Below are 22,417 nucleotides of genomic sequence, written 5' to 3' on the forward strand. Positions count from 1 at the left end.
TTGATTTGATCACAAAGTTCGAAGGATCCGATCACTCAGTGAGCAATAAACTTAGGTGGTACAGGTTAGGATTGAACCCAGATTTTGTCGGGTTAATAACAAAAATATCATCTTTGAATATAGGGATAATGATTAAAGATCTGTTAGCACAGGAACGCCTCACATTGGTGTTCCCTTTTTTGTGAAGCCTATCATGGTCTACAAGCGCATTTCATTCAAGTATTTATTGATGGTGCCTATTGATCTACAACCCCAAACTTGAACTCCTCATTAGCTTTATATATCTATGCATTTTAAAATAGAGCTATTCTTCTTTACATCGCAGCGGCGAGCGTGGTAGTATGATATAATTCTATAGACGAAGCAATAAACTTTGACAACCTAAGCAGTCTTGTATACAATTTAAATACCTCTAGTGCGAGACTTTAATCCATCTGGCTCCCCTAGGTATCTAAGGCACGCAAATAGTTGTGAGTAATTCTCCTTTCAGATTCAATTGACATTTTAAACTCTTTAGATTCAAATACAATTAGGATGAGTTCCTTACTAATATCAAGAGGGAATACATGATAACCTGCCTAGATCTTTTTGCACTGGACACTGGCGCATACTCAAATAATTTTTGTAAATACAGTGTAGAAAAAAAACAACCCATTCCTTATATTCTTGAAAACCTATGATCTATACGAAAGGATACAATCTTTTTATTATATTAATTTGGTATTATACTAGACCGATTCAAGACTTATTGATTGCAACTCTAACCTCACCTAATTCTACTAAAATAAAAACAAATTTGGTGGTTTGAAAACAGAACAGGGACCTGGACTTACAAATAACAATTATTTCTATGTTTGAATATTGTCAGGAATGGAAATGAACCTATAGTTTGTATACAGCTAATTAGAGAAGCACTACTCGTGACAAGAATTTGTCTTAGAGCATTTGTCAGTTCCTCATAATAGGCAATACCTGTGAAAAAAAACTTAGATGATTGAAAGAATAACTCTAGCATGTCAATCTACGAACAATGCCAAAAATGCCGCAAGATGTCTAGGTTTTTTGAGACGTTGCAAGAAATGTTTGTCTCCGTCTGATCTGGCTACAATCTACAAAACCTATATACGTCTGAAACTTGAATATAACTCTCATCTCTGGGCTGGTGCTCCAGTAACTTATTTAAGCCTCTTGGACAGTATTCAAAAAAGAGCTTTGAAAATGATTGGTGACATTAACATCATCAACTCGTTTACATCACTCGACCATCGACGCAAGGTTTCTTGCCTCACCCTTTTTTACCGTTATTTTAACGGACTATGCTCTAGTGAAATAGCCAGTTGCATTCCTCCCCTTAAACAATTTAACCGTAATACCCGCGCTTCTAGGAATGCCCATCAGTTTACCCTTGAGCCCAACTTCGGCCGTACTATGAAGTACAGAGATTCTTTTTTAGCCGTACTACGCGAATGTGGAACGCCTTGCCACGCTCTATCTTTCCCTGTCATTGCAATGTTCAGAAATTTAAAACCAATGTACACCGACACCTCCTATCCAACCCTTTCCTCTTTTCCTAATGCTCACACTGTGTCTTTGGCATATTAAAGGTATAAAAAACCCTTTTAGTGTTTGCTAATTATAAAAAATAAAAAAATTAATTTAATGATTTTTAGATTTAGATTAGATTGGTTTTTATTTTGATAACGTTAATTACAATTTTGTATAAAGTTTACAAATAAAAAAACAAAAAGTTTGGCCTTACTGCTGTTGTAGTTGACAAATCATAAAAAAAGATAACATAACTCAATAATATATTTAAAAACTTTTATTTATAATTCTATAGAGAAGAGCTAGCCTGCAGAATTGATATAATTTTTTAACTTCCATATTTTTAAGCAAGAGTATAACCTGATTTTGCGTCAGTATTTCGCTACCAAAAGCATTCCTTCTTATTTCCTTAAGAACTGGACATCCTCCCTTTTCTTTAAATTGCACAATGAACATGTAATTGGTAAGTCATCCCTGTGAGATATAAAATGCAGCTGCATTACTTCGCCTCTCAATTTAACCATCATTGAAATGTCAACAATGCTATTATCGTCCATAAAATAATTCCTCTCTACCAAGTTGTAATTTAGTTGACAGTAGAGCTGCCTGTATATAGATCCTTTGACGTCATTCAAGTATTTCTCTCGTTGATTTATGTCCATTGCGGAAATGAGTTGGTATAAAGAAGCTTTTAAATCATCCTGGTTATAACACAAAGTTCCATTCCACATTCTCTTGCCAAAGTTATCCAATCAGCACACCAACTTGTTTTGGTTCGTATAACTTGAAGCGCTACTATCTTTGGAAGCCTATTATTGCTCATCTTCATAACTCTCAAGATGTAATCAACTTGCATTTTTAGGGTTCGTATGAACATAGGTGATAATCCTGATTCCAACATAGTAACATAGTTGGGTGTATTTGATGGCAGTCTGAAAATTCGCTTAATATAGTATCGGAGAAGTTTCTCAACTGTTTCTTATTGTTTCGTTCCCCAAGTTTGTGCCGCGTAAAACATGACAGACTCAGATACCTCTTCAAATCTCTTGGACTTGCTGCTATGTACTATACATGTAGAAAAACATCTTTTGCAAGTTGCACTAATTGCACCTTTAGGCTTAACTAGCTTCTCTCTTAGATGAATTTCCATGCTCAAGTGAACTCCATTGTATTTGAATTCCGTGACAACTTCAATGACCTCTCCATTATAAAACTATTTTGCTTTTGCTGAATTGCGTCGTCCTGGTTTAAAAATCAAAATTTTGGACTTATTAAGATTCACCATCAAACTCCAAAGCTGACAATATTGATACAGGCGGTTTATCATTAACTGCAATGATTCAGGTGATGTTGTCAAAAGAACAATGTCGTCCGCAAACAACAATGCTTTTATTATTTGTCCTTCGAAGTCTATGCCACCTGGTAAGAGGTCTATAAGATCTTCAATAAACAAGGCGAACAGACTCGGACTCAATGTACAGCCTTGTCTGACTCCCGATTGTGTTTTAAACCCTCTCGACAACTCTTCTCCATTCCATACCTTAGCAATTGTACCGGCATATAGATTCTGAATAACTCTCCCGAACTTCCATGACATTTCTTTAGTATACAGCTTGTAGATAAGCGCATGTCTATCGATCATATCAAATGCAGATTTAAAGTCAACGAAAAACGTATATACATAGCTCCTGGTCCTTATTGAGGAATATTTCTGCGATACTTTTAGGGTAAAAATGTGGTCAACCGTCGATTTACCTGTCCTAAAGCCTGCTTGAAACTCCTTTAAATGCTTGTTGTCTTCTATCCATTTATTAAAACGTTTTTGCAAGACCAGCGTGAATAGTTTATATGACGGCCAAGCTCCGTTTCTTATGAATCAGGGAAATGATGGACTCCTTGAATTTTAGTGGTATCATTCCTGTTTCCGTGACATTGTTATATATAGTTGTCAGTCGATTGATTGCTGTTCCATACTTATAAAATTCTGCTGGTATTCCATTCGGTCCGCATGTTTTTCCATCCTTAAGTTTCATTACAGCTGAAATCACTTCTTGGTTTCTTATTGCAGCATCAAGAGTTTCATTTTTAATGTTCTAGTAAAATGTCTATATTCATTAATAATGGTGCCTCGGACGAATTGGAACAATATTTAATGTTGTGACTTCTTTCTCTCAATTCCGTTCTGGAGAGTTAATTAAAAGAATTGAAATGGTCGAGACTGCATGGGACCGCCTACTGATCCAACTAATGTCAACAGCCCTCCGATTGCTTTTCCACTATATTGTTGGAGAGTAGCATGTTATAGTCTTTTGACACAACGTTTCTTTTTTTTAACTGCCAATACGCTCCAATTTTGTAAACCGTTTGCAAGCACTGGTCAAGAAACTGCGGGATTTTTTCAACGTAGTGGAAATGTATGATTTTTTCTTCTTCAAAACATCCTTCGTGGTAGAAATAGATCATAGATCCAAGACAATTACATTTTGTGCAAACATTGTTAAAGGATTGCGTGCATTATTTTCATTACCATTGTAATATTTTAAAAAGCTTCTTGAAAATAATTTTTCTTAACCTAGGTTTAGGTAGACTTCGGTAATTTAATATAAATTATACTAATAATATAATATTTCAAGTCCAAGCACTATTTTTCAATCGAAATTTTTTTTTTTTCTTTTTCAGGATGAAGGCTTAATGAAAATAGTCAAAGCCCTTATCGAACAGTCCACTGAGCTAGAACGTCAGAAAATTGCTGCTGCTGCAATCGCCTATGCTTTAGCAGAAGCTGAACACAAAAAACGGCAACAGCTTGCGAATAGCGGCAACACCAACAGCGGCAACAAAAGTGGCACAAACACAAATAATTCCACCACCACTACATCATCTCAAACAACATTAACAACAAGTGGTTCAAATGGAATGGGCACAAGTACCGATGACGAAATGACAAGTGGCGATAGTGATGCTAGTCCCGCCGAAGAAGATGACGACGATGATGATGACGATGATGACGAAGCCGATGATGCTGATGTAGACACAGATGCCAATGATGCCGAAGATGATGATGCAACGACCACAGAAGACGATGGTGGTGGATCAAGAGTTGAAGACGATGATGACGATGAAGATACAGTTAAAACATCGACAGTTAAAACAACGCCACCTATGAATGGACAATCGAAATTAGATAAACTTTTGTCCATGAATAATAGTGATAGCAGCGAAGAAGCCCCAACCGACACTGTGGCTGCTTCGGATATCAGTGTAAGTGATGATATTTTTGACAGTACAAACGTGGCTCCGCCGCCGTTGTTAGTTTCATCGACACCAATTGCGGAACCAACTCTAGATCAACCAGCGTCGAACAATAATAATAATACAGCGGCGGCGGTTCTTTTTGAAGTTCATGAGTTGATCGATGACACTGGCTTAGCCAAGGGTGCTATTCCCACCAAAGCATTGGATGTAAATAAAAACTCAACGAAGGTGGACGATTTTGACGACACCCATAGTACAGATTCGGCTTTCGAGAGCTCATCAGACGGTGATATAAGTAGACACTTGCCAGATGAATTTGTAGACAGATTTGATGGCAAGGACGAAGTAGAAACGGCCACCATAGCCACAGAAGCTTTAACCACACCCACACCAACACCCACCCCGCCTCCTCCACCATTGTCAACTTCCATGGAAATGGCACCCCCACCACCACCGCCACAAATAACCCAAACAACAACACCAAAACCAATCGAAGTCGCACCTCTGAGACAAATGGCAGCATCGGTATCCCCAAATACCAGCTGCGAAAGTTCCAGCGGTGGTGATATATCAGCGCTGAAGAATGCTGCCCTAACCGGCACTAGTCCCTCACCAGCGCCGGGGATGCGCCGCACCGAATCCACTTGCACCATAACTCAGTCAACTCGTGTCCGATCGCACAGTTCGGACTCTCTGAGCAGTGATAATTCGCTAGATGGCAGCATTAGTGATAACGCTAGCGGGAATTTCTCAACCCGAATCAACGAGAAACTTACCAAAAACGACACCCTAACCAGACAAAAGCAATTTGATGTGCCTGTAGATAATAGTAAGACACCGCACGGCCTTAAAGCATTAGCCCTGTGGAACAATAACCTGACCAAAGAAGCAGGTCCCCTCATATCCGATTTGCTAGCAACTACCGTATCACTGGAATTGCTAAATATTGGAAAGAATATCCTATCAAACGACTTTGTGGCTGCGATTCGTGATAGTTTGTCAAAAAATACAACTCTTACAACTTTGGGATTACAGAGCGCACACTTAAGTTGTGCTGGCATCCGTACCCTATCGTCGATATTACAATTTGGTGGCAATAGTACATTGCATCGAATCGACATCCGTGATAACAAAATTGAAGTGGAAAGTTTAAATATGCTGGCAGAGGCACTCAAGTCCAATACAACTGTAACACAAATTGACATCGATGACGAACCAAAGAGGCTATCGGTAAGTAGTGATTCTCGATGGGAGTATAATGATTTTTGCCAAATTGACATTGATAATGTATATACGTACGAAAAAATACCGAAACCAAAACAAAAACAAATAAACAAACTGTTGAACATCCATAATAATTCACCCAAACAGTTTGAGAGGGTATGGAAAAAATCACCATTCCGTTCGCATCGAGCGGTGAGTATATGAGAACTTTCAAAAACCAAAAAGCTTGTTCTTGTTTTCTATTTCGTAGTTCTTCTTTAAAATTATTTGTATTGTTGTTTTTATTGATGTTGAGTTTTTATAGGATTCTTTGCGTTGATGATGGGAGGTTATTATTTCTTAGTTTTTGATTTTGTGTTAGAAAAATCACCCATTCTAATTCTTTGTTCTGATTTTTGGTTTAGTTTTGTGTAGAGTTTTCTTTTATTCTGATTTTCTTTTCTTAATCACGACTCCCTTAAGTTTAACTAGGTCACGAGTGATTGTCTGGAGTCACTTAAGGAATTTCTTAATGACAGTATTTATTTTGTCTTACCTTTAGATTATTTAAAATCCGTAACATTTATTTCGTACGCGTCAACTTTTAAACTTTTTTTTTTTTTGCTAAACTTTTTACCTGTCAATACAATCCGATTATAAGCTTTGCCAACCCTTCATATTAATTCCCATCTTTGGAACATTTGAAATAATTTAGAAAATGTATAAAAAACATCATCATCGGCTCAAGTCTCCACCTAAATAGTCTTGGTCTACATCGTCTCTGCAGCCCGCGTAAGTATGGTGGTATAATGTCGCCGAAAATTTTAGGACAAAGGGCTTTCCGAGCCGTTTTCTCTTTGCTTATCCGAGCTTAATGATCTGCCTGCCGAATTAAATCGGAGTTCCTTTTTGTTATAACATTTGCTTGAAGCTAGATTGTCTCTGGAAACGTCCTTAGTCACGTACCAACAATTCTACGTAAGATTTGTCTCTAGAACGCTGCTAAGCGGTTAGAGTCTTGAGTACATACGAGTATGTGGAATTAGTAGGACTATTATTCTGTACAGCAGAAGCTTATATGTTCTGTTAAGGTTCCTCGATTTAAGGAGCTTTTATCTATAAAAAGAAAGAAAATGGAATATCGAGGTCGAGTGTTGGCAGCGAATTCGTTGCAGAAGTTATCTGGTAAACTTTAAATGTATTAACATGGGTGATTAATCTTTTTTGCATATCAGTCAGTTGCGTCTAAAAAATAAATACATTTATCGACGTGTCTCAAAACCTGTTGCTTAAAACTCTCGATTATTTCTGTGGCGTCTTTTTATCTGTTTATTGATTGAGTAAAATTTTGTTTGATGTTTTTAAGTTTTCAAATTTTGAATGCATAGTTTTAATTGTTGTATTGTTGTTTCTGAATTCCTATCACATTTCCCTTTTTTTGATTTTCTATGTTTTCACAAAAAAATAAAACTCATCCAGCTCATCATGCTCGCCATTGTTACCATCACCGAAAAAAGGTTTATTATTTCTGTTCTTCCCTTAAACAAAAAATTAAGAATGTTAAAAGTTTCCTATCATCCCAAAATTTCTCCAAAATGCATTTATATTTATTTTATTTTCTTCAACAGATTGGCAGTGATGCTCAACTCGATTATGCACGTGTTTTAGAAAATGTCCGTTCACTATGTGCACGCAATGAAAACCAACCATTAGCTGCAGCAGCATTAGCCACTGATAAGTCCGCAGCAGCAGTATTAGCAGGAAAACGACACGGTGGCTACTACCTGGGCTCCCGCAAAATCTCCTTAACTTGCCATAGCGCTCCGCCAAGATCAGCAATTGTTGATCAGGCAACATCATCATCTGCGTCATCATCATCAACAGCAACAACAACAACTAATACTACCCCAACAAGCAGCAAACTTGAGGTGAAAAAGAAAACCGGTGTTCGTCTGCGATCTCCTATCCCAAGTCCACCCACAATATCACCGTCGTCGTCCCCAGTGCCAAGTCCTTCGAAAAGTCGTTTTCAAGTCTTCCGTGTGTCGGAAGTCAGTCCACTAACATCACCAATGACCCCGTCCCCATCACCATCCCCCACGCCTTCACCGACACCATTAAGTACGGCTTCTGGTGTCATCATCAATTCCAAAGATTCCACAACAACAATTAAGAGGCTCTCAACATCGCCACGTTCTAGGTTCCAAGTGATGAAGATCTATGAAGATCCAGGTGTGCCGATTGCACATCGAACATTGCCACCGATAACACCATCGCCATCACCACCAACAGCGCCTAGCATAACAAGGCCGGCGCCCTTAACTCCACCATCTTCCTTGTCAAATTCAACGACATCCGAATCAACAACAACAGCAGCAACAACAACAACATCAACGGTGTCATCTCCATCATGGACATTTGAGGAGCAAAAAATCATTACAACACCTGCAACGCCACCTATTCAAGATATTGCAATAGCAGAGCCATCATTCAATCATGATATCTCTGCTGCTTCTGCTGCACCAATCCCAACCCCAACAGCAACAACCACAACAACACTTATTACAAATAATTCAGCTACAAATACCAAATCAAATCCAAATTCAATAGATGTAAATAATAGTACAAATAATACCGTTAAACCAAATGATCAAGTGGATGCATCAGCGAGTGTTGATAGTTCAACACCGCCAGTTCAAATTCCATCATCGTACCATCAAGAAGATGAAGAATCAACAAAATGTCAAACACACCTCTGTCCTCCACCATTGCCAGTTGTGGAGGATGATCAACGAACTCTCACTAATAGTCCTGATGTAAATATCGTCGATTCCATAGGAATAACCGCAACTTCATGTTCAAGTGCACAATCCGAATTAAAAATCACCACAGAAACTGTAGCAGTTTCAGAAACAGAAACAGAATCAACATTACAATCTTCAAACGACCCACAAGCTGTTTCAAACCTATCTCAAGATCTGCAATCACAACCCGCCGCCACATCAGCAGCTTCCCCAGCTTCTGGTAGAACAAGAAAAAATTCGTGGATACCAAATTCCACATATCCTGGAACAGTAGATCGTCTATTGAGCATGTTCCAAAATCCGACCCATTTATTCCATCGAAGTTCCTCGCCAGATACAACGATCCCAATCAGTCAAGAAGATCGAGGGACACCGCCGCCGCCGCTACCACCATCCGAAGAAGACCTACAGCAGTCACTTGTTCCTGTGCGAAGGCGGACTCCACCGGCTGGTAATCAATTTCCATGGTGCAAATTAGGAACAGAAATGTGTAAGCCCGTCACAACAGTCATGCAGAGCGCTGCGGCAGTATCTAGTGGCTATGTGGCTTGTGGACCACCAACAACTGCGGTCGTAGCCTCAGTTGAAAGTCCACGATCTTTTTTCGATGCTGCTTCCAAGCAGCTGCGTGACTTTAGCAAACAAGTATTTCGCCAGAACATCGCCTTTGGCAATGAGGCGACCAACGTCAACCAGGAGCAGCAGCAGCAATTGCAACTGCAACTGACCCAACAGCAAATGCTCCAACATGACTGTGATACAATACCGAGTGATATGAAGTTGGAAATAAAGGAGAACATATCTCCGGAGCATACAATCAACGAGGAGCAATTGCATTCGCTTCAGAAGATTGGCGGAAGCCCAGGCAGCAGCAGCACTTGCAGCAGTGGAACTGAAACTACCGAAGGTGCATCCATACCATCGTCATCTTCGTCGCCATCATCACTGCTCAGTGTACCGTTAATAGGAATTCCACCAACAATACCACCATCTTCGCCATCATCAACAGAATCAACAGTTGTAGCAGTAGAAGTAGCGTCAAAGGCAATAGCAACAACAACATCGGGAGGATCAACAATACCAATAACAACACCACCATCACCACCACCACCAACATCATCCTCCCAACCACAAAAACATGTTCTAAATGAAGAACAATCTTGTAATTCCTGATGCCAAGGGTGGTGAGTAAAAACATAAAATTAAAAACAAAAATTATTTTGAAACTTATTTTTATATTATTTAAAAACAACAAATTAAGAAAAAATACAAAACTTAAAACATAAATATTGTTTAGAAAACTTTAAATTTTAAGAAAAAAATAAACACAAACAAATTATTGTACAAGAGTACTTAGTAGACGTATTGCTTCAATGCAACAAGAAAAACAAAAGTTAATAAATTATTTTTAACTATAAACAAGAAAATAAAAAGAATTTTGTAAACTTTTTATGTTACGAATTTTTGTTTATTGAGAAAAATATATAAACATTTTATTTATTATTAAATTAAAAAATGATAAAACAAATCAAATGATAATGATTTTTAGTAATTTACTTATATGTTGTAGAATTGTTTGGTTTTTTATGTTAATTAGTTGATTCAAAAGTTTTATTTTTAAATGAAGAGTGAAGGTTGGTAAAAATTCTGAAATATTGTTTTAATTTATATAAAAATTGAACTTATTTGTCTCAAAGTTTGATTTCGTTTATTTTGTAATTATTAAATTTTTAACTTTAAGAGTTGTCTATTAGAAAAAAACGTTGTGTTTTAAAATAAAATAAATTTAATTGAATTTCAGATCATTAAAATTCGATCAATTAATTTGAACATGATTGCATCATTGTTGTTTCATAATTCCTTTTATTACTCATCATCAATTTTCAATTATTTTTGACTACTTTTTGTTTGTTTAATTCGTAATTTTGGAATTTTACGCTTCTATAATTATAGAGTCTTACCATACATTGTGTTTGAGGAAAAGTTCGATGAACATAGGAGCACCATTATGATTAATTTATGTTCATCTTATTTCACCTGGAAATTATTAGATACCAGCAAAATTTATTTATACCCCAACGACGCATAAAACAAAATTCATTCTCTTTTTACAATAAGGTTTAGAATTTTTCGACTTAACTTTTCAAAAAATGAGCAACGTTGACTTGTTTAGTTTTCACATAATTTGTTTGCTTAAAATTGGAGCTTGTCTGTGAAAGAAAAAAACATGTATATTGTTTGCTTTCAGGATTAATTGAGTATCAGGTTATTTTTGAACTTACCAATTTTTTAACATTTTTAAATTTCACATCCTTAGACTTGTACTTTACTTTTTCTCTTTTCTGGAAATGGATAATTACAAACTTACTTTGATCCTACTTCTTTAAGTATTCATTGGATAAAGCTTTCCCAATTTTTTCTTTGAGTTAAGTGGCGATAAAATTCTGTATGTGCAATATTTACTAATTATACTACTTTTTCTAACAATTTGAATAAAAAAGAAGAGTAAATCAATTTATAAAGTCGGATGCAAATTATCAATAATACTGAATATTTTATATTTATATTTGTTTTAAGAATTTCTTGCATTAAGGAGTTCAATATAACCTGCTGGATTACAACTGGGGCCTTGCTGAGCAAATCCCTACACATAATGCTGATCAAGATTTTATCCAGGTTCCAAGCGTACATTTTAGGGCACACAGAAATCTCTTAAAAGGGCTTTTCAGATAACTTCTTGTTCACTTGTTTGAATAGCTGCGTTTTATTGCCACCAATAATTCATACAGCGATGGAAAAGATAATAGAATTGCAATTAAAAGCTTAATTGGAATTTAAAAATAACTTAACGAAAAATATATCAAATGAAAATGTTAGAGTTAAACAAAAGGAAATAATTATAAAAAATCTCGAAATACTTCCCACTATAAACGTATTAAGAGTTGTATTTTGTTTTTGTAGGAGTTATTTTATTTTTAAAATTGTTGGTAATCACAAATACATAGGTTAAAGTGGTTGTCCGTGATGGAGTAGGACACACTAAGGCCCATTTAACGACCCATTGTAATGAACAAATAAATGGTCGTTACACCTTTGTTTTTGGTAGTCGGATCACATTCTCTTTGGCCAAAGGAATCGATTCGATGCTTAAAGTCCACAGAAAATGTTATCCTCTAATTCAAATAATTGGCTCAGCTTCGAAGGGTGAAAGAACTACTAGCAAAAAATAATGGTTCTTCCACCCAAAATCATTAACTTTTCTTTTTATTTGGGATCGATTTTAGAGTTACATGATCGTTTAATAGGTTTTTTCCATCATATCTATGTTATGTTAGGTTAAAGTGGCTGCGGATTCAGAATTCACACACTTAGGCCAAAAGAAAAGGCCCATTCTGATACCACATGAATTTAGAGAATTACTTCTTACTAGTCGAACCATTTTGAGCTTTTTATAAAGCGAAGTAGATATTTGATATCCTTTTTAGCTAGTTCACTGGGATTATCAAAAGAGTAATGAAAGAGCAGGCAAGTGCAGAGACGTTGAGAGATTGTTTCCTCTTCTTCGTCGTCCACACAAGTCCTGCCGCAGTCATTTGAGGCTACACCAAATCGTATTGCGTGTCTGTCTATAAGACAGTGTCCCGTAAGGACACCTATTTGGGAGCTAATATGAAATCTGCTTTGAAATAACAAGTCTTAAGAGCGCCTTAGGTCCAGTGAAGGCCATACGAGTTTTGTGGCTGCGCATGTGAGTAAATTGTGCCACCTAGAGTTTGTTATCGCAAAAGCTGTTTCTTTTAGCAGAAGTTTACATGTAGCTATCGGTGTATCTTCTTCCTTTCATGTGAAATAGGCATGACGCAGCGGTTCCATTTTTATCGAGTCCATCGGATCTACAATTTCCTAAACTAAACTAAACAAATCATATTTATCCAACCAAAAACACGTTTTCGATAATAAAACGCAGCTTATACTGTCAGGAATATTGGTCTCTGTTTCATTCAATTAGGGAAAATGTTTTTCAATTTGGAACGGGATTGAGTTTTGAAATAAGATACAAAAAAAGGCACAAGATGAGTCGGTATTTTGATTGATATTGTGAAACCTTTTATAAGGTATCCCACTTGAAGCTAGCAATTTGTCTTAAATGTATCGATATTTAAAAACAATAAAAGTGACTAAGCCCTTGATTTCATAGTGGTTTTGTCGTGTAAGCACAAAATTGATACTTTTCTGATATGTTCCTATAGGTTTCATAACGAAAACCAAATTTATTTGTGCGAAATGTAATTGACATCAACCGGAACAAAGGGTTAAGACCCGCCAACCTCAACAATTTTGCTAGTTAAATGTATGCTCCTGGGACCTAAAACTAAGAACTTTGCCTGGTGGGGGTGTTTTGGGCATACGATTGTTGTAACTGTTATAATTTGAAATGCCTTATTTCGTTTTTCAATTTAAAAAAATTGCTCTTTAAAATAGACTCTTAGGCTAGGTGCGCGCATGCAACTTTTCCGAAAGCAAATAGTTCGATCGTAAGTTGCCCAAACATCGCGCACATAAGCATAAAGTAATCAACAAATTAACCAACACACAGAAAACATTTATTCACCTTGACTATTTTTTCTCTCCCATGGACTTACAGAAAATTATTCAACAATTTAGTTGAATGTCCGCGCAGTTACCTATAATTCCTTGTGACACAAACTTAAAAATCGGTTTGAGGTGATCTTTTAGTTTGTGTCAAAACGCAAACTAACAAGTTGATCGAATGGGCGACAGAATGTTTTCTGAATGTGCGCGACTCTCATATAAGTCTATAGTAGTCAGTTTAGAAACCAAACAGTTTTTGAAAAGTTGCATGTGCGCGTCTAGAGTTATTGTAGATGTTCTTGCCTTTGGACAGTTATCACTTTCATCAAGAGTTCAGTTTTAATAAATTTGACTGCTAGTTGATTTATATTCCAATAAAAAATCCCCATTAAAAGTGATTCTTTAGCTATTCTTGCTCTTGGTGGAAAAAATTATAATTCATTTTTAAACGCCATCTCTTGCTTCTTTCCCTTAATAAATATTTTTCTCAAAGAAACTTAGGAAATTAATTATAATAAAGTTTGACAGAAGCAAGTGCAAAAGTGTCTCCATATTTCCGTTGAACATACAAAGAGGCTCTTAGTCTCAAGAAATAGACTAACAGTCTAGTAGGTTAACGGTTTTGACCCTTTCTCTTCTATATTTTCAAAACTTTGTTAAAAAATACTTTCGAGGTTTACATTAGTAACCAAGCAAATACTAATTTTCGTTAAAAAATAATTACAAACAACTTAAAGCTACAACATATGTAATTGTAAATCTTAATTTATTTTATATTTGATCAACAATTTATTATTAATACTATTATTTAAACAATAGATCTCACGGCGCGACGTTTGTAAAATAAAATAAAAAAGCCTACTAATATAATAATATTTGAACAATAGTCAGTTTGCAAATTATATCCTCAACAATACATAAAACAAACATATGTACATCTTTTAAATTGTATAACATACATCGGTACAATATAAAAACAAAAAAATAGACCAAACATAGCAAAACATTAAAATTAAAATTATATTTTTCTCTCAAATAAGAAAATAATTCACTAATCATAAAAACAAAAAGAAAATAACAGAAATATTATGTTAACAAAACCTTAAATTTAAACAAAAACTAATAAATTAAATAACACTTAATATAATAATAAACAAAAACAAAACAATTTTTTTTAACAAACAACTTAAAATATATTTTTAATAAGAAAATAAAAGAAAAAACAAATATTTTTTACATACCTTATTCAAAGTTAAACAACAATATTTTTTACTTAAGAAAAAAGAAAATATTTAATAAAAAAGTGAAACTTTTTATAAGGACAATAAACCTAAAGTTGTATTGTCTGTATTTTTTTTGTAGACGACTGCTCCCAAATGTTGTTGTGTAATATTATTATTATTATTATTATTTTTTTTCACTATGATAGTGTGATAAGAAAACAAACAAACATAAATACATTAATAACAGGAGCAGTATTTGAATGAAAATAAAAAAAACATATATTTATATTAATAAAATATTTAGAAAATGGAGATAAATATTTTAAAACTATTGGTAAACTTTAACTTATTCATGAGTGAACATTTTTGAAATAAAAAAAAAATGAAATTAAACAAATCCAACAAAACAAAGAAACAAAAAATTTAATATTTTATTGTAATGAATTCACTTTTTATCACTTTCGTACCTTAATTCAAGTATCAATTAAAAACATAAAAACAAACATTAATATTATTTTTGTCATATGTAAGTATATTAAGTAAAACTTTAAAGAATAAAAAAGAAAAAGTTTATTAAAAAAATTACCCTATCTTATAGAAAACCTTAATTTTATAATTTATTAAAAAAACTAAACAAATAAACACAAAAATAAATGTACAATTTAATTTTTTGATTTAAATAAACAATTTGAAATTAAGAAAGAAAATCAAACTTAAACAAAAATATATAAAAATTAAAATTATTATAATTAAAAATGAAAATGAAAATATCCTACCTATTACTACTTAAATTAATAATAACAACAAAAAGAAAAAATAATAACAACAAAAAAATTGATTGTTTAGTTTATAGTAAAACAAAATTAACATTACACTCAAATTTAAGAAAGAGCTAGTTAAAAAAATATAGAATGAAAATATTAAAAATTACATACACATACCTACACAACACACTCACACATATACACAAAATTAAAATAATAAGAAACAAAAAGTAATGGCTAAAAATACAAAGAAACAAATAATTATTTAAAATTTTGATAAAAAAGAGGAGGTTACGAATGAGCTATTAAACACTTTCGACCTGAAATGCAAATATTACTATGAACTTCTTAGAATCGATACCTTAACAAAAACTATTGAACATTCTTATGTTCCGAAATCTGCACTCCTTGTAAAAAAAACCGTATGAAACGTTTAAATTGAAATAACCCAAATAAGTAGGGTATTTCATATTTTAGGGTTTTTAAATCATGTAACCCAACCAGGTTCGAAAAGGTTAAACAAAAAGTTAAACACACGAATTAGTAGTAAGGAAAAGTGCTCAATTTGAGGCAGAAGATATATAGTTATTTGCTATCTGTTTCACTTTCAACCAACCTAAGCCAAGGCAACTTAAATCTCCTCTTTCCATGGGATTTCCTGCGAATTTTGAATGTCAAGCTGCTTGATATTCAAGTTCATTCAAAACGCTTTGGGCGCACTAAAAATAGTTTTGTATCCAAATGACAATGTTTATTTTCTCATTTACTTTAAAGTATTCTCAAAAGAGATACTCACTTAGAAATTAAAAAAAGGCGGATTCTTTAACGATTTTTTCCTTGCAGGTGCGTTTTTAAAGCACCGATTATAAAACGCTAGAACCTACATGAATGATTTATCCTTTACTTAACTTAAGTTGGCCCTACAGCGCATCGTTCTCCTGGGCCTCAAGTAATGGATCGCGCCAGCTCACTCGATCTCTAGCTAGCTGTTTTCAGTTTCAATTACCAAGCCAAGGTGAGTTGGTTTCAACTTGATCACTCCAACGGAGATGAGGTTTGCCTCTGCTTCTAATTTTCTTAGGGTTAGCGTTTAATAAACTACAGGCTGGAGCTAGACCCTAGCCATCTTAATCGTTGAACAACTAGTTCTTTGAATACAGGCAAGTACCTGTACAGCTCCTGATTGTATCTTCTCCTCCAGGATGTTATTTTGCCTGTCGAAACAAACCATGTATCGTCCGTAGAACTTTCCTCCTGAAGATATCAAGGGATCCTTCATGCTTCGGCACCATACAGTAAAAATAAGATAATTAAGGTTTTGAATAATTAGGGCACATACATATAAAATATGGATGCAATCAAATCGATGTTTGATTGAAATTGTACACTTTTAAATCACTTTCTTAGTTACTTCTGCCATTTTTAACGCAGATATTATCGAGGGAAAACTTTCTAATTGTACGATATCATGGATTTTCCAAACATTTACTTCGAGTCGAATGTTCGATTGATAATTCATACTGATGTCATAAATATGACCTAAAAACTTTGCTATTAAATTTCAGCCTTGAATAGAAAAAAAAACAAAATGCTCTAAAAAAGCTTCTTAGAACTATGATCAATTCGATTCGTCCTTCAAATTGTATTTGTTTTAAATCATATTTGTTCTCCCCAATTAATTACAAATATAATTACAAATAATTTGTGTTATCTCTTTGATATGTTGAAATTCATTCAGCTTGCATCCTTGTTGAATAATTGCACTGGGTAGTCGTTGTTCATAAAAATAATAACTTCTTCTATAAATGCTATCACTTATTTATAGTTCGCCCCTATTTTGGCAACCGATTGGAAAAAAGTTAGTATTTTTAGTTCTTGCTAACCGATTCGGAGGATAAATATTGAGGTATCTCAACACATTCATTTGACATTTTACAATAATTAATTATCTTACAATTACTTAATAAAAGAAAACTGAAAAAAGTTCCTCTAAGATCTGTTACCCCAAAAGGGGGGAATGATTACCAGTTGGTGGTTTTAATAACTGCCTCATATAGCTTCCATTTTTGTGGAACAAAGGTAACAGTGGAGTCATGTGTTGAACCTGCCTTTTTCATAAAAGATTTAGAAATACTGTAAAATCATAGCAAGATGAACAGATACCCCCGATAAAGTTAACCTTTTTTATATCTTTTTTTTTAGGGAAAAGCGTATCTCAAAAAAATAATTCTTTGACCCTGTTTCCTAATGGCTTCGCTGTGGAACCACAAAATTCATATTTTTCTGATATGTTCCTAAAAGACGAAAACTTTGTGTGCAAAATTTAATTGACACCCTCTGGAACATAGAGTTAAAACTCCTTTGGACTTCCTTATGACTTAACAAAATATAAATTTGTCAAAATAGTAAAAAATTCACCATGATTGACAAACCATCATTCAACAGAGAAAGAGCGAGGGCAAAATCGTATTTTGTATGTTTTTTTTTCATTTATTTTATTTGATTTTAATCTTAAACAGAGCCTGAGCACAATGAATAAGTTCTGAGCAGAGTTTAATCAGAGCTCTCCCACTTGTGAAACACACTGGAGAAATAAACTGTCGATAGCTTAAGAATTTCACAAAAGTGAAGACAGCCAAGATTAGCTATTCCATCAGCTAGGTTATTTTATTCAGAGCTCTTAAAATGCGCTCCAATCTGGCTCTGACTGAAAAATAAAACACATACACGAACAAACAGAATTGCAATTACAATACAGTTATCAAAGCTCGTCAAAGCTCGACAAAATAGATCTTACGATATTAACGATCTAAACCGAGCACAAAAAAATAGGTTTAACATTTCAGATTGCCCTATAAGAGACCATTGTTTCTAATGAGGTTAAAATTTTTGTGAAATTGACTAAGTAAATGCTATGGACACTTATTAATAAACGATACATGTTATGAATATTCAGGAAACTAATCAACTTTCAGTGCTCGGTATGTGCATCACAGATCACATCTTATGTAATGATCACATTTTCGAGGCTGCCAAAAATGATGGTAGATGCTTAATATTCCTCCGACGGTATACAAAATGTTTCACACTTTCTGACCTGGCTGTTATTTACAAACCCTTCATTCGTCCAAAGCAAAGCTTGAATAAAACTAACATATTTGGTGCCCCAAAAACATATTAAAATATTAAAGTCGACTCAAAACAATAAACCATTTTCGGTTCGAACTCAAAACAAATGGACTTCAATATATGGTAGATTTTCCCAAACTTTAAAGTCCACACTAAATTTGAATATTTGTAGGGCCCAATATGTCAAAGTCGGCATGACCGAACCCATGATTTTGGTTTAAAAAATGTAGAAAATGTATATTTTGAAAATGTATTTTATAATGGCATTCAAATTGTATGTAGCTAAGTTCATATACGATACAAAGCTGGAAATCCTAGCCCTTTAAAATGAGGCCCTCTGCATAAAAGGGATCTCGTTATTAGCACGTTTATTCTGCAACGAATCCTTTCCACTTTTCAACTGTTGCTTTGTTCAGAAGTTTCCTATGCAGATTAATTAAATGTTATAAGGATAAATAATTTTTGTCGATGTGTTCAAATCTATGCTCATCAAACCATGAACCTCAAATTGTTAATTTCAGAAAAAACAACCAGATCCTAAACAACATTCATTCAATAGTTGAACATATTTTACAATAAAAATCTACATTGAGATGGAAACATTTGAAACTTGAATTAAATGTTTAAAATTTAACAATACACTTGAACACAAAAAAAAAAAGAAGAAAACTTTAAAATATAAATTGATTTATACAAAATTATTTGTCATCACTCATCACCTCTTGTTATGTGATTTTAATTTTTGTTTGAGTATTTAAGAAAAAAAATACATTTTCAAACAAATAATCTTAAAAATATATTTTTCTCCACTTTTTTGTGATAAATAATAAAAAAAGAAAAAAATAATCTATTTTTGTTTTGCGTTTCTGTTAATAATTAATAAGTCAAAGACTTTTTTAATAAACTTCCTTAGTTTTATATTTCGTTTTTTTTTTTTGTTAAATCTCTTTTGTTTTGAAACAAAGAAAAAAACAAAAATTAATGAAACCTTATGCAAACAAAGTTTGTAACAAACAATAAATAATCGTGTGTAGTTTTATGGATTTTTTTTTGATTAGAAATTTTTAATTTTGTAGCCTCTTTCAAATAATTACAACAACAAAACAAAAACACAAATTAGAAGTTAGTTGGTAGTTTTTAATGTTTAAACTTAATGAAAATTGGTTTAATTTTTCTTCTTTGTAACGTTCATATAAGAACTGACGAGAAAGTGTGTAAACTTTATTAACACATAAATCAATTGAAACAAAAATAAATGATTTTTTAAATGTATTTCCTTATTATGTACTTTATGTCAAAAATCCCGCCCCTTTTTAAAATCATGTATATTTTGTATGTTTATTATTATTTTTTTGAAATGTATATAATGTAGTTATGTACAAAGTTTAAAAAAGAAAACATAAATAAATAAACTTAAATAATAAACAAGCTTACACACAAAACAAAAGTGAAAGAAAAATCAAATCAAATAAAATGAAATAAAATAAAAAAGAGTTATTATTACAAATTATATATACAAAACAAAAAAACATACATACATATATATATATATATATATATATATATATATTAGAAAAGAACAATTTTTATTTTCTAATTTTATTTATTTTAATAATTAATAAAAGAAAAAAAAACAAAAACAGAACAAAACATACAAAAAATTCTAATAATTTGAATAAAAATGAAAAATTATGATTATATATGAAAATAAATTGAAATTGTTGTTTTAATTATATTTTTGAGGGATGAGGTGTAAGGGTAAGGCAGATAAGCCTCTTCACAGGCAAACACACACAATACATCATAGTCCATAGTCTGGTACCGGTACCAGGAGGATTTAAATTAAATGTTTTCTTATGGTTAGGTATGGTGTTGAGTTTAGATTAAAATTATTCAAACGCACGTTTTGTGTGTGTCCATTTTCACTTTTCCTTATGGCTAAGGCTTTTAAAATATATATTTTTTTATTTGAGTTATGGAATTTAAAGTGTTGAACCCTCCTTCTCAGTTTGGAAAGGACGACTCTACGACACAATACACGACAAAAGGAAAATGGATTAATGGATTGGGACTTCGGCATTAATGCGTTTCGAATAAAATTAGGGTCGTTATTTTTGAAATGATATACTTTAATAATCCCTACACAATCAATTCATTTTTAAGGATAAATATAAAAAGATGTGATTGAGAATAAGTGGGAAAAGTGATCATTCAAAGCATATATGTAGGTGATTTGCTCTTATTGAATATTTTATTCAAAGCTTTTGTATTTGTACCTTTACTTTGAATATCAATTAAACATTCAATCTTAGAAGTGAACGTTTGTGAATATTCGAATATTAGAAAGGTGAAATTCAACATTGAAAAAAAGTAACAACTTTTGTCGTTTTAATTTATATTAAAATTGGGAGTCGTCAAATAGATGAAGTTTAAAAATATTCGCTTAGAAGAAATCGTACGTTCAATTTAACATTTATTTTGAAAGCCTAATATTTATAATATTTTAGTTTCTATGGAAATAGGATAAACATAAATAAATCCAGAATAAGACTTTTGAGTTGTGGGAACTGAGATGAAAATAATTTGTTTGTATTGAGGCTTTGAATTCATTCGGGTCAGGTGGCCAAATAAGCAATTGGTTGGCTTATTTGTTCTTATATAACAGGTATTTTAGGACTCAATTTGTTGAGCCCAGACAATTTTAAAAATCTCTACATATGTAGGCGGATCTGACGTTTGGTTAAATTAAGGTCTGCATGCGTACGCTTCACTTATCTGTTGAAACAAACAGACTACAAATCGACTTATGAGATACGTATATATAGAACGACAAGCAGTTAGGTAGGCATCATAACTGCCTTCTGCTTTAATTGACATTTCATATTATGATAAAATAAAAATATACAAAAATATTTTAAACAAATTAATTTTATGGAAATACGTATAAAACAGTTTATAAGTATTAAAAATGTTAAATTTCAAAAAAATACATTTTCTTAATAGAAAATAGTTAAACAACAACTAAGCAAGATTGACTACGGGCTCTTCATTTTTGGAAACTCGCCAAAATCAACATTGAAGATTATAAAATCACCCTATCACCGAAGTGTACGGAGGAGCTTAAATGCATTCCCAACATGCACCATAAAAAACATGCTGGTTGAAGCTGGTCTGTCCACCTTAGAGAGAAGAAATACAGAAATATCAAACTCGCTTTCCCAAATGGCTCTATTACTGATAAAGATTTCAATTCCACAATCAAACTAAAAACACCAAAACGGATACCGTCAATATCCATTGCAATAACAACAGCAAAAGAACTAGGCATCCCAATCAAGCAAATAAATAAATATATGCTACATTTTCTTCCATGGAATATGCAACCTAAATCTTTCATCAAATCTCAGCAAAAATAACACATCTAAAGAAGTATTTTCCAGACCTTTTTGAGCGTGTCATCTGAATTTAAAAAAAATGGATGGAACTTCCTTTTCTCAGATGGTTCAAGAACTGCAACAAACATCTTTTGCTTCTGTGAACGAAGATGGCTCTTTGATTTGTGTTGGTATACTCAATCAAACAGTTTTCATCTTTACTGTCGAGGCTTTTGCCATTCTGAAAACAATAACAACATGCGCCTCTCACAACAAAAAGTTTATTACATCTTCAGACAGTCTATCAGTCATAAAGGCTGTAAGAAATCCTAATCACAAACTGTCACAATTAACAAGATCCGAAACTATCTTATCAGCAAACAAAACAAATTGAAACGTATGTGGGTACTTAGCCATATGGGTATAAAAGGTAATTACCTGGCAGATTTATTAGCCGCGCAGGCCCATCATGATCATGTCTACTATTTTCAACCTACCACCAAACTCGTAGCGTAGCGTAAAAGCTA

General features: G+C 33.3%; 1 protein-coding gene across 2 annotated transcripts in view; it reads left to right on the plus strand.

Annotated features, from left to right (window-relative positions):
• Positions 1-19,031, plus strand: part of LOC129939926 (serine-rich adhesin for platelets) — a 121,551-nt gene extending 102,520 nt beyond the window's left edge. The window contains exons 5-7 of one of the 2 annotated variants that reach the window (XM_056048110.1): positions 4,225-6,030; positions 6,172-6,216; positions 7,632-19,031. In XM_056048110.1, the coding sequence (XP_055904085.1) occupies positions 4,225-6,030; positions 6,172-6,216; positions 7,632-9,980 (4,200 nt within the window). In that variant the 3' untranslated portion in view covers positions 9,981-19,031. The remainder of the gene's footprint in view (positions 1-4,224; positions 6,031-6,171; positions 6,217-7,631) is intronic. The other variant, XM_056048111.1, reaches the window with a different exon arrangement.
• The last annotated feature ends 3,386 nt before the right edge of the window (positions 19,032-22,417 follow it).

Source organism: Eupeodes corollae, chromosome 1 (assembly GCF_945859685.1).
Source record: "Eupeodes corollae chromosome 1, idEupCoro1.1, whole genome shotgun sequence".
NCBI lineage: Eukaryota > Metazoa > Arthropoda > Insecta > Diptera > Syrphidae > Eupeodes > Eupeodes corollae.